General features: G+C 40.3%; 1 protein-coding gene across 1 annotated transcript; it reads right to left on the bottom strand.

Moving 5' to 3' along the window:
• Positions 1-1,102: 1,102 nt before the first annotated feature.
• Positions 1,103-6,964, bottom strand: LOC145766611 (uncharacterized). The gene has a single exon (XM_082578326.1). It carries the CDS (start codon positions 6,962-6,964, stop codon positions 1,103-1,105), a length of 5,862 nt encoding a protein of 1,953 aa, XP_082434452.1.
• Between the last annotated feature and the right edge of the window lie 7,218 nt (positions 6,965-14,182).

Raw genomic sequence — 14,182 nt, forward strand, 5'->3', positions numbered from 1 at the left:
TGCTCAGTTTGGCATAAACAAACTGAAATGAAACTATACTTTGTTGGCAAAGCATTGGCTACTCTTCTGACCAACGCTGGTCTTAAATATTCATAATATACTTGTACGGTATCAGAAAATAATAACAGCATTGATAGCCTATTATTAAAATTTAAAATTGTAGCAAAATGATGGCATACATTTGCTTAATTTGAAAGAAAACACTGAAATTGTTATGAATTGGCACAACGTTGGCAATGCTTCTGACCGATGTTAGCCAATCACACAACTGTGTTTTGAAGCAATACCACGTGAAAAGAGGTTTGTGTTAGTATTTTTCAAGTTTGAAACAAATAAACCTGAAATAAAATCTTCGAGACCTTTTTGAACGCTTAATAAGAAGTATTGAAATTGTTGGCATATTGTTGGCAATGTTGGACGAAATTGCCGACCTTGTGCCCTCACATCCAGCATATAGCCAACGTTGCAATTGTTTATTTTGTGGAAACGTGTAGGCTAATGGAAACTGTAAAACTGTTTCGGTCAAGCACGTTATCTCGTTCGCGTTTTGTTGCTCCTACCTTTTTCTAGATCTCTGCTCAGTTTGGCATAAACAAACTGAAATGAAACTACTTTGTTGGCAAAGCATTGGCTACTCTTCTGACCAACGCTGGTCTTAAATATTCATAATATACTTGTACGGTATCAGAAAATAATAACAGCATTGATCGCCTATTATTAAAATTTAAAATTGTAGCAAAATGATGGTATACATTTGCATAATTTGAAAGAAAACGCTGAAATTGTTATGAATTGGCACAACGTTGGCAATGCTTCTGACCGATGTTAACCAATCACACAACTGTGTTTTGAAGCAATACCACATGAAAAGAGGTTTGTGTTAGTATTTTTCAAGTTTAAAACAAATAAACCTGAAATAAAATCTTTGAGACCTTTTTCAACGCTCAATAAGAAGAATTGAAATTGTTGGCGTATTGTTGGCAATGTTGGCAAAATGTTGGACGAAATTGCCGACCTTGTGCCAACATACCCAGCATATAGCCAATGCTGGCCCAGCAATCAATGTTTGCTGGGAAGGCATGGGTTTAAACAAATGTCCTGATCAATCCGATGCCTCCAATAGGCAAAGTTTGCGGATGTCCCTATTGTATGAAGATGTCGCGGTCTTTACTCGTACTGTTCGAACATGGCCGTCTGTCCCGGGAAACACCTCCTCTACTCGGGCTTTAGGCCACATACCCCTTTTCAAACACTCGTCTTTCACTAGTACAATGTCCCCAACCTGCAAGTTGCGCTTGGGTTGCAACCACTTTTGCCGAACTTGAAGAGTAGGCAAATAGTCTTTCCGCCACCTACTCCAAAACTGGTCAGCTAACCAATTTGCCAGACGCCACGAACGACGGTAGCCGTCTGCTTCGATAAATACATCGGTAGGTAGAGATGCAGCCAATTGTCCGGTCAACAACGAACTTGGAGTCAAAGCTTCCAGGTCGTCAGGATCAGAAGTAACTGAGGTCAAAGGACGATTATTGATGATGCGCTCGACCTCGGTCATGAATGTGATGAGGCTCTCGTCATCTAGTGAACGTTCTTCAGTCAGCGAGAGCATAACCTTGCGGACGGTACGTATCATACGCTCCCAGACACCTCCTTGGTGACTAGCACCTGGCGGATTAAAACTCCACTGTGTACCGTGTTGACTAAACTTCTTGTGGATGATGCTGTTATTCCATCGTTGTATTCCTTCTTTTAGTTCTCTGGCCGCACCAACAAAGTTTGTACCGTTATCGGACACGATCTTCTCTGGTGTTCCTCGACGGTTGGTGAATCGTTGATATGCCAGCAGGAATGAATGGGTGGAAAGGGAGTGTGAAATCTCTATGTGAATGGCACGGGTGGCCATGCACGAAAAAATGCAACCATAACGTTTTACCCAGCTACGACCTAACTTAACCATAATTGGACCCATGTAGTCGACACCCACACATGCAAATGCCGGCTTTCCTGGAGTAACACGAAACTCGGGCAATGGCGCCATAATCTGTTCGCCAGCAACAACGTTTCGAAGACGACACTTTCTACAAGCGTGCAAAACACGTCGAACTACAGAGTGACCACGAACAATCCAAAATAACTCTCTACTGGCAGCAAGTGTGTGTAGGGCACCCATGTGACCCTCACGTTGGTGGTAAAACTCAATAATTAAATTCGTAACATGGTGCTTACTAGGCAAAATAACAGGGTGTTTAACATCCTGAGAGACAGGAGACTTGTGCAATCTGCCACCAACTCTAAGCACACCATGAACTACCACAGGAGAAAGCCTTTTAACAGAGGAAGTTTTCAACACAGTTTGGGATCCACCCACACCAAACTCATTACAATTCTGGAGCGAACTCATCTCCAAAGAAAATGCTTCTTTTTGCACTGCCTTCACAATCTCAATTGTGGCAGTTTCTAACTCAGATACCGATAAGTCGCCCTTGAGATTTACAGATGCACCTGATTGATTGGGAAGCTCAGTCTTCGACCTCAGGTATCGCCGAAACCGCAATATCCAAGCAACTGCCCTCTTTAGACGAACAAACGAAGAGAAATAGTTTAACAAGCGATTGAGAGGGGACCCTTCAATAGGTTCCTCAGTTTCAGTTGCATTCACTCGGTACATGTTTTTGATCTCAGGGTCATCTTCAGGTAAAGGAACCAAGGTTTCAGGACCGGCTGGCCAAAACTCGTCACTGAGTTGCAAGAAGTCTGGTCCTTTAAACCACAGGTCAGCTTTGGAAAGCTTGTCTGGACCAAGACCACGAGACGCAATATCTGCTGGGTTTTCTTTGGTTCTAACGTGATGCCACTGTGATGGTTCTGACCCAGCATGAATTGCTGCAACCCTGTTTGCCACAAAAACTTGAAACCTTCTAGCAGTGTTCCTAATGTACTGTAGTACAGATGTGGAGTCAGTCCAAAAGAAAGTCCTATCAATCTTCAAATCAAGCTCATTTTTCACTGAGCGAACCAAATTGACACCAATCACCGCAGCTGACAGCTCTAACCTCGGAACAGTCATGGGCTTCACTGGAGTCACTCGTGACTTCCCCATGACAAAGGCACAATGCACATTCCCACTCTTGTCCACCATCCTCAAGTACACAACTGCGCCATAACCGATATTACTTGCATCACAGAAACAATGCAATTCTGTCACAATAGGTTTGAACTGTGCTGGACGAAAACACCGACTTACTTTCAAGTCTTGCAGTGCTGGCAAACATCTTACCCACTCTTGCCAAACTACGGCTTTAATTTCAGGTATTGGATCATCCCAACCCAGGCCACTGATGCATAAATCCTGCATGATACGTTTTGCAGGCAACAAGAATGGCTGCACAAATCCCAAAGGATCGTAGACCTGGCTGACCATTGATAAAATGCCACGGCGTGTCACTGGCTTTTGTTGCACATTGATCTTCACTCCAAAATTGTCATGAAGTGTGTTCCACTGCACTCCTAAGGTACGCTCAACAGGACCCTCGTCTAGATGTAGATCTAAAGAAGGTTTCACCACACACTCATCAGGTAAGGACTCCACAACTTCTTCCGAGTTACTAATGAATTTAGTAAGCACAAAACCACTTTGCTGCAGTAAGTCTTTAATTTCCAGAACAACTCTTTTAGCATCCTCGGATGTCTCAAAGGATTTAAGGAAGTCATCAACATAAAAATTACTTTTTATGGCATCCACTGCCTCTTGGCTGGCCCCTAACTCATTGTCTTCTGCCAATTTTCTGAGTGCAAAGCCACAGCAACTAGGGGAGGATGTTGCACAAAATAGATGTACCAACATTTGGTAGTCTTGAGGAGGTAAAGAAAGATCATTATTAGGCCACCACAAAAAACGCAAGCTGTCACAGTCATCTGGCTTCACCCTCACCTGGTGGAACATACTTTTAATATCTGCAACTACTACAACTGGCTGCTGCCTGAACCGAAGGAGAACTCCAACCAAATTGCTAGTCAAGTCTGGGCCTTGAAGCAGATTTTCATTCAGGGAAGTTCCTTTGAACTTTGCGGCACAGTCAAAAACCACTCTAAGTTTCCCTCCAGTGGAATGGTGGGGTATGTACCAAGTTTTGGATGAGGGAGAAAGTAAATCATTTGGTACTGGACGGGCATGACCATTTTCTACATATTCCTGGATCTTTTCCTTGTAAAGCTCAAACAAGTCATTGTCCTTTAAAAACCTGTGTCTCAGCTGGTTCAGTCTTTTCTCAGCAAGCGATCTATTGTATGGAAGATTTACATGGCCATTCTTCCAGGGCAAGGCAATTTCATAGTGTCCATCAACCTTTAACACCGAATCCTCCATTATGGCTAGAGCTTCTTTGTCTTCAACTGATGGCGCTACTTCGACTACACCAGCATCTTTAAAATCTGTGTTATACATTTGCTCCATTTGTTGATGGAGCAAGACATTTTCACTCCTAACAAAGTTTAGGTGCACCATAGATTCTGGATTTTCAACGCCAGTGGGACCAACTAATGCCCAACCTAATCCTGACCGACATGCTACTGGCTCATTACTTCTGCCTTGACGGAACTCTGTAGCAATGTGCGCTGCCTGGACATCTGCACCAATTAAGATATCAATTTTCCTTTGGTCCAACATAGGAAAGTCCAGACCATGAAGATGGGCATGACGCTTTACAATGTCGTTGGAGGGGATGCTGCTTTCCAAGTCTGGCAAGCTTGGTACTGCTAACACATCAGCTAAAGGGATGACCTTTTGTTCTCTAATGCCCCTTGCTGACAGTTTGAGCTTGAATCCTTCTTGTTGGGTTGTCCCATTTACAGTTGAAAGGGAATACCCAACTCTCTTGCCGCTGCTTCCAAGCTTCTTCATTAAACTCATGGTGCACAAAGTGGAGTTTGAACCTTTGTCCAGAAATGCATACGTGTTCACACATTTCTGAGAGTCAGATCCCCACACAGCCACTGGGACTACCTTAAGTCTCACCTCACCATGTCTAGAGTGTTGCAAAGTGGTGGTACTACACACTTTCTTCTCTGGTGCTGCATGAGGACTCTTGGCATTCGAGCTTGGGCTATGATTCCTACGTCCATCCTGGCTAGACTGATGTAGCAAGGTGTGGTGCTTCTGTCTACAAATTTGGCATGTCCTGGACGAAGGGCACCTTCTGACAAAATGGTTTCTAAGACAATTAAGGCAATGCTTGCTGGACCAAATTAGCTTCCACCTATCAGGTCCAGACTTGTCTTTGAAGGTTTGGCAATTCCAGACTTGATGTGCACCTTTGCAAGCCAAACACCTCGTAGAATCTCTGACTTCCTTCGGTTGACCAGCCTCTGCATTCTGCGCTACGACAGTTTGATTCAAGAATGTTGAAACTCTACGTGGTTGCCTAGCAGTGGGTGCGACAGTACTTGATGCCTTTTCTTTTCTTCTTCCAACGAGCTGTCCAAGGAAACTTCTATCTGCCTGGGCCTTCCTCTGAACAAACTGAGAGAGCTGGGAAAAGGTCACAGCTTGTCCTCTTTCCAATTGATGGCTGACAGAAGATACAAACTTGTCTTGCATATAGATAGGGAGTCGGCCAAATATGGAGCCAATGACTTGTTGTGTGTCTAGACCTGAATTGGGAAAGTCACTGCAAGCAATCTCACAGCTGCGCATGTCTCTAGCTAACTTAACAATACTCTCTGCATCATTAGGTTTGATGGAAGCTCCCTCAGTTAACTTTCTAGTATAAGCACTTACAATGCTGTGCATTTGACCATAAGAGCTTTCCAAAATTCGCCTTGCTTCCAGGTAGCCCAAATCTGGAGAAGAGCTGAGGATGCAGTCTGCAATGCTTTCTCTTGCTTCACCAACACAGGAAGAAATTAACTTGTCTAGTTTTGTCGCTGCATCAATAACTCCCCGAATGGTGTATGCTTCAAAATGCCGGATGAAACGCCGATAGTCTTCTGGGGCACCATCAAACGGTTCCATGCTGGATTGGTTCCGATTTATGGAAGTAGTCATAGTGTACAATGCGTCAACAAGTCCATTGATGTCAGGTTCACGAGGTCTTCTGTCTTGAGAAATGGATGTCCAATTTTCATCTTGAGTTGATCTAATTCCAACAGAAGGAATTGAATTGAAAGCAGGCGGGCTTAAGCGAACAGGTTCCACTGGAAAATGTTCCATAGTATAGCCGGAGAGAGTCAAACGGCCAGGCCTACGTTCCTCTACTCTGGTCCTATTTAGTGACGGCTCTGAAGGGCCTACTTCATCGTATGTTACATAATGACTGCCTGTCTCACCCTGTTCACTATTTTGAAAATGATCACTGGACTGAGAAGGGGGCGGTGGCCGAGGAGGGTACATTTCCGACCTGTACTGAAGGCGATAACCAGCAGACCTCTCCTCTTCTTTTTGCTTCTTGTAGTCATTTGCAGCCTCCCTAGCTACACGAATTGCCCTCTCACGTATGTTTTGTTTGACAGCCACTCCAGGTTGCACAACTTGTCCAATAGTGGCTGGTGCTACAGAAGACTGGCGGAAGGTTTGGGCATTACTCGACGAGCTTGGCATTTTAGGACTAGTTTGCCCAGAAAGGCGGGCATCCATTTTATCTTTGCGCTTCTGTACTTCATCCCATCGCTGGCGAGCATCTTCCAATTCAACAAGGTATTCTTGCTTGACAGGGATTGCAAGCATGTATTGCGAACATGCCCCTATACACGACTGGTACGCTTTATTGTACTCACTTCGAAATTGTTTCACTTGATCCACACCAATCCCATCAGCTAAGGCACCCAAGACATCTCTTTCTCTTCTAGTGAGAAGACCCAAGTGAGACTGCCGTGTCTTTTTTAAGCTGTGCAGCTTTTCTGCCTGGTAGCCCTCTTCACTATCTACATTTTGCTTATCCTGTGTCCCTATACTCTTTCGAGTATGCATACTTATATAATTACAATACCAAAAATTTACTTAAACACAGATGTCAAGTTATCACAACTACTGATACTTGAACAAAACAACCCAAATGTACTTAACAAAGAGGCAAATTAACTTTAACAACAGTGCAACCAATACACTAGAATAAGTCTACAGTATAAACACCAACTGTGTTTACCAAGGCGACTTAATCACAAGTTAACATACATACCGTACTAAAAAATCAAATACCTTACCAAGCTATTGTGACTAACCACACCAAAATGGTTTAACCAATGAACCAGAGTTAGGCAACAGTAGCAAAGGCAACAAATCAAACTTTCAATATTCTCAAAGACAAGCAAATTAAACTAACTACACACAAGAGTTCAGCCAATGAACTAAAGTTAGTTTACCAAACAATTACCTTGTTTAAAAATGATGTTGACACCAATATCAACGTGATTCTATTTAATGAATAAGCACTAACAAATAACACTAAAAATGCAGACAGTTACCATACACATAAAAAATGGAAATGTACTTTGTGGGGTAGCCGACAATAGCACATGTGAGTGCCAGACCAAATGATTCCAAGTTATGATCAAGAAGGCCCAACTCACCCCAATACTACAACTAACTGAGCTAACAAAAAACCAACCCAGGCTAGCTCAGAAGAAAAAGAGAGGGGAAAAATGGCAACTCCAATCCAGAGTTTCATATGCCACAGATTATTTGCAAGTCAATGTTCAGAGCTTAGTTCAATTTTCCAAATGCTTTAAGTCTGTTGTATCTGGTTATCTGATTTTTAAACATTAAGGTAAGTGCTGCAAAATAAATAAACATAGTTAGCACAAACCTTTTGAGAGAAGCCACGCTGGGAGTCGAAGAGGCCATGCAGTGAACTTTAGCACACCCTCATGCTAGGGTAGTTCACACAAAAAGAGATTTAACAGATTCTGCACGCCAGAGATTGTTATGTTTTAGTGGCGGCAGCAGAGAGTAATACGAAGTGTCAAAAAAGGGGCAATTCTTCAAGCGGATTCTACATGGGGTATAGTGTTTTGTCCAACGACAAGTAGTCACCTGGAATGACATGTTTGCCGCAGTTTTCGTTAAACATTTCGAAAACGACTCGAAATGCGGCCAACCGGTCATTCTTCCAACGTTGCGGCCTAGTATTTTGGTCGTCGAACGAAATGTTCGAAAATAAAAATTTAAAGCGGTTTTTGCTCATTGTTGCACTAAACACGGAATGTCCTTGCAGTTGATTGAACAATACATCCGTGGAATGACCAGCCTGTCCTTAAAGCCCCCGAAAATACTCCAATCCAACAAAGGCCAGCATCTCCTCGTTGTTGGTTGGGCCAAAATAGCAGTACCTGCTGTCATCTAAAATTCTCTCTGGCAATTGAGAAATGAGTGTGGCAATTTTTCTATTTGTTTCTTGAACAATAATGTTCAAAATGTTTAAAGAAAAAAATAGTTCCCATGCTTGCCGAGGAGTCTTGGCTTCTTTGGCTTCTCCTCTAACACCAGTCGGGCCAGATATAATGTTAGCCCGGCCTCTTCTCCCATTGTGCACCGGTCTCGCATTAGACCAAGTAATGCTGACGCCGCCCTCTTGTCTGTTCTTTGGCTTTTCTACAAAAGTTGTATAAGACTTCAGTGTGTCAGGAAAACTCAACAGCATCGTAGTTGTTCATGTCGAGATAGGAATCTATACTGTTCACCAGTCTTTTCGATGTTATAATCCGTCCTGATGGCGCAAACTCCGGTTGAACATCGCCCATGGAAGGTAACTGGTCGTCAACCTCCATCGGAATCGCTGTTGCGGAAGTTGACGGAGAAGAATCCGCTTCTTCATCTGAATCGGAGTGCCATAAATCCTCCAAATCATCCGCCTGGCTTTCGTCGTCAGAATCCAGTAAAACATGTTGCAATATTTCTTCAGCACTGAATCCTTGCCTTGCCATGTTTTATTTAAAAGTGAAAAGGACGTAATTTTTTTATTAATGGCGTTGAAACACTAAAGAAAATGTATAATGAAACAAATTGTTAGTCACATAGAAACTAGTTAGAAAAAAACTGTTACACAGAATTATAAAAGTCAAGAATAAACCAAAACTTTGCAATATAATAAATTGTCAGACCGTTGTCAAAAATTGTGAAGTACACTTTACATATTTACTGATGATGGAACTATATGAATGCTATATGGTTATCTATGGTGATTCAGATTAGCTTCTTGAGCAATGCTTCACGTTTATGATAAACTACACGTAGAAGGGAAATCCAACAGGCGTTTGCACAATTTCGTCGTTTAGCGACGTAGATTCGACGAGATCGGCGTAATAATTAGTAGGCCTACCTGGTATCAATATTGGCTGTTTCTGCAATGTTTCGTTATGACTAGGGCAACCAAATTTTTGACCTAAAAACTTAAAATTTTGACTTTATAATTTACAAATTTTGACCTAATTTTGACCAATAACTTTCTGCGTTTGCAACCCAAATGCGAAATACAAAGCATGTTAGAAATCAAACCGTAAGGTAAGAATATCTTCTTTTTCTAATAAAATAAAAGAAAAATGTGGAAGACTCAATGACACCACAGCTAACGAACATGTAGGCCTAACGAAAATCACTCGAAAAACTGCAAAAGATAAATATGGAGTGTCTTTAAATATCCCGAAATTACTGAAGGGATTCTGCAGTATTATACTTCAACATCAAGTAATGTTTCACATTATCGCCTTTGAAATTCCTGTCTCTCGTCAAATTTTTTTCTAAAATGGACAAACTTCTCACTACTGATACAGAAGTTGCTTGGGAGTTCCTCAGCAGGCTATATAAATGTGGTAAAATATCATCTCGTCCCATTTTCCAATTTGGCAAGGCGAAACAAGACTATTACCACAGAAATTGCAACAAATGGATTATTACGTCAGAATAGCAACATAAATTGCAACAAAAAATCAGTATCTGTGTAGCTTTAATAAAATATCAATAGAGAGAAGAAAAACTACGTTAAAAGAAAATTTTGACCTAACCAAAAATTTGACTTTTTTTTGACTTAATAACTTTGAAACCTCTCTTCATGTCAGCCTGAAATTTAGTTTCTGGACGTTTTATAAACTTTGAACAAGGCAGAAACATTTTGACTTTATTGACTTTTCGTTGCCCTAGTTATGACCATGAACGCCACGTGGCTTGAAAACCAACGTTATAACGCTGAATGAAACCATGTGCATGAAACTCATAATCTATCTAATAAAATTATCTCTGATGTAGATTCAACGATTGGGCAATGGTATGTCTCAACAAAATTACCAAATATTCCATCATTTTGACGGCTAGAATGCATTGTTGAACCTAAACCGAAAAATATAGATGCGCTGTTCATCCATAATTTTTGATATTTGTTTATATGTTTAGTGAAAATAAGCTGTCATTCTTGTTATTATATTGAAAACGAAAAGAGCAGTTTGCAAAACGTCTATATTACCATGAATGCGGTTTCATCTATTTTAATTGTCCCTTGCTGTAGGCCTACTCAGAGGCAAGTTGTAATTATCACAATCTAACTTTTCCCAACTGTGAGCACTATATCTCGATGCGCATTTGTGTATTGTGTGAAAATTTTGATGGTGTTCAAAAATCAAATACTATTTACAAAATAACTCGGTCTCTTACAATATCCTCATATGTCACATCAACAAATACTTTCCTGACTTACCAATAGGCCTAACTAAGGAAATAAAGAAACATTCCACTAACGGACAGTTCAGTGATAAAAAAAATCCAAAAGTTTGATATTTCTTGCAAATGCAAACAATATAAGTTTTTCATAAAAAGATGAAGTTCAATAGCATTACAAGAATTCCATCACCATAATTCAAAAAGAACCTTTCCATTACTTGGGTTGACCCTTGCGATTACTCCGCATATGGGTTATGTTATGTACCACTATAGTTCACCGTACTGCCGATTGCCTAAAGCATGAAAAAAGTTGCATCTGTCTGCGGTTATAAGTTATATTTTTTTCTAAATTCAACTAAAACAGCTATTCGCATTATGAAACAGTTGGATAAGTGCCATAAATCAAATTATGGAATAAGTTTGTATCTCTATAAAAACACCTGCCTGCAAAATGATACCATGTTCATAAAATTTACTAGATGTACATAACGCAATATACTTTATGATATTATATTTTCTGAGTATACATTTCCAGTCCTTGTCGCAGACTGCATAATGCTTACTCATTCACTTTCAATGTAACTGAAAGTAGTTGTTAGATAAAACCTATATATCACACGCGCTATCAAGTAAAAGCGTTCTATTTTACATTGATTGGATTGGCTCAATATGAGATGGCTACTTCTAAACTACACTTTTGAAGGCAGAGTCTGCAATTACTTGAATTTTCGCAGGTGTTACCTACAATAAATAATGCGACCACACAACTCGTGAATATGTCTAGTCAATCAGCGCTGACATAATGCTGGATGATGCATTATTGTTTATTGAATAATTTAGTAAATATGCGTAACTTCATTTGTTTGTTATTGTGAGACGAAACTAGGAAGAATGGAAATAGAAATGGATAAAATAAAGGTATTTTTATTCAATGTAAACGCGCTGCCGCGTGTCATTATCTAACTAAAATATCTCTCGCCGCTAGCCTATGTCGATTCATTGTTTTCTGACGTCACGTCCATTCGACAATAAACGATTTCTTGCATGCATTCTCAGTTCAGTTTGGCAGTTACCCGCCTTTCCGTCGATTCAACGTTGCAAGACGTCGCCAAAGTTCATATCTTTAGTTTGGTAAACGGAGATAAGATTTCATTGTGACATTGCTATGCAAACTTATATTTCACATGAGACAACTTGACAAGTACTTAGAATGGACAGTTTTTCAGCGACACAGAGACCACAATTATTGCGACCACCTCCGCTGTAAGGCCGAGTACAGCTATGGATGGACCATGTTATTTTAAGTTTAATAACCCTGTCCTTGAGGTCCCAAACTGCCTTAGATATCTTGAGACAACTTGACAATACACAAGTTTTCACAATTTATGACGAGTTATAGCACATGGAAATGTTACGCTACAATTGCTTTGCGAGGTACTGCATTGCGGTTTAGTTTATCAGTGACAGTGAACCTGGTACAAGAAGCCTCGAATGTATTGATTCAACTAAGCCGCATGACGTATAAACGTGGTGGAACGATCGTCCTTTTCACAAAAGCGTGATGTTCTGGTTTATCCTACACAAATGAGAAGCGTATTGCATTTCAAATCTTTACATGTCGACTTGGGAATAAATGTTTACAAGTATATGTGAGAAGCTTTGGGAACATCGACGCCTTTTTTGCTTTTGATAGTGTGTCGGACAAAAGGAAAGATTTGAAACCAAAATCATAATATGTTACAGCGCAGCTTCTATAGTAGGCAATAACGTTGTAGCCTATGCTTTGTTTGATTGAAAGGACATATATGTCTGCGAAAAACAATTCTCGCTCTAGATGCATTGGCACCAAGTCTTATGTTTAATTTTACGCAATTTCAACCGCAAGCGACGGTAACTCATCGTATCAAAGTTGAAGCTTTTCTTGTATCGACGTCGCTTATAAGCCGTGGTGAGAACAAAAGGTCCACGCATACTGTCAATTTCCTTCACGCTGTGAAGCAGTTAGGATTAACGAGACATGGGCCAAATTAATTACTTTCATCCAGCTGGTGGAAAAATTTTGAACAATAGAATATGAAATATTTCAGAGGGTGTGCTGAAAAATGCCTTATATCTTTCAATTTATAACCTTTATTCGCTCAAAATTTCAGCTCAATAGAGGTGAATGAAAGTTAGGAAAAGTCAAGAAATCTCGTAGTCGCAGCCTCAGTGGTTTTAGAGATACAACTGTTGATGCAAAAAAGTTGAATTGACAGCCCCCCCCCCAACCTTCAAAGAGTTAAGTTGATATATGAAATATTATTTAAAAAAAAAAAATTCTGGAGACGGAACGTACCAACAACTCAGCTCAATCTTACAAACGAAATTTATTCTACTGTAGCCTACGCTATGTTGCAAAGGATTCGCTAGCTGTTGGTAGTTTATTCACTAATGTATCAACAAACTCAGATATCATCAATCAATCAATCAATCAATGTTTTATTTGTCAGTAACAGGAACATAGGTACATGTTTGAAATATGCAATATACAATGCAATATCATATGCAATATAATATATATATATATGCAATATAATATGCAATATCATCGATAAGTTTGAAGTCCTATAGAAATATCATTGTATGTTTGATGTGTAGGGCCTAATTTTAAGCATGTGGAACAAATTTCAACAATTGTGGAACAAATTTCGTATGCCTATGGTTCAACAAGACAAACTCTCTACCGAAGCTGTAAATTTCAACAAGTTGTACAACAATGACATTTTGGATAAGTTGGTAGGCTACTTTTGAAAGAAAGCTACCCAGCAAACTTGAGCTGCAAACCGGAACGCATCACCCCATGATATCTACTCAAGGAAATCATTGATTGCAACTTCCGAAACACTTTTCCAAATATTTTTGTTGCTTCGAAAATTTGTTACCTAAATCAGTACCTCCAACGGTTGCGAGTTAAAAACGTGGTTTTAGCACACAGAAATTTTAAAGATTTATTTACGCACCACCACGACTCAAAACCGAGTGAACAGTTTATGCATGTTGTGCATCAAATCATGGATCACTGAATTAGATGATCAAATGCGACCTTGCCAAATCTTTATTATTTGATGCTGTGATCCGTAACTTTGCATGGCAAAAGGTTCAAAATGGATTGAATGCTTTGTTGAGCTGTTTTCGTTGCCCGCATTGTGTGTTTACAATTTTTCCTTTATCTACTGTAGGTTATACTAAAATTACGACCTATAGCAATTTCGATTCACAACATGACTGGAACCAACGCGACGCAGACTTGTCAAGGGAGGAGACGTTATCACAGACCAAAAAGCGGCCCTTCCAGGATTCCACACAACGAACAGACAAGAATTCATCAGCACACACGCCCGCACTGCCTAGTGCCTAAACACTAGAGAGTTTGAACAAACTATAGCCTACTACATTCTTTGGATATAGTGCATTTTTCTTGAAAGTGTCTTTATTTGGGGCCGGAAAATGGTTTTGGTATGGGACCTAAATTCTCCTCTCAACGGCCGTAGCCAAAGGCAC

The sequence above is a fragment of the Aplidium turbinatum genome, chromosome 3, assembly GCF_918807975.1.
Source record: "Aplidium turbinatum chromosome 3, kaAplTurb1.1, whole genome shotgun sequence".
Classification (NCBI taxonomy): domain Eukaryota; kingdom Metazoa; phylum Chordata; class Ascidiacea; order Aplousobranchia; family Polyclinidae; genus Aplidium; species Aplidium turbinatum.

Coding starts and splice junctions, on each gene's coding strand:
- LOC145766611 (XM_082578326.1), bottom strand. CDS start 6,964: ATGCATACTCGAAAGAGTATAGGGACACAGGATAAGCAAAATGTAGAT.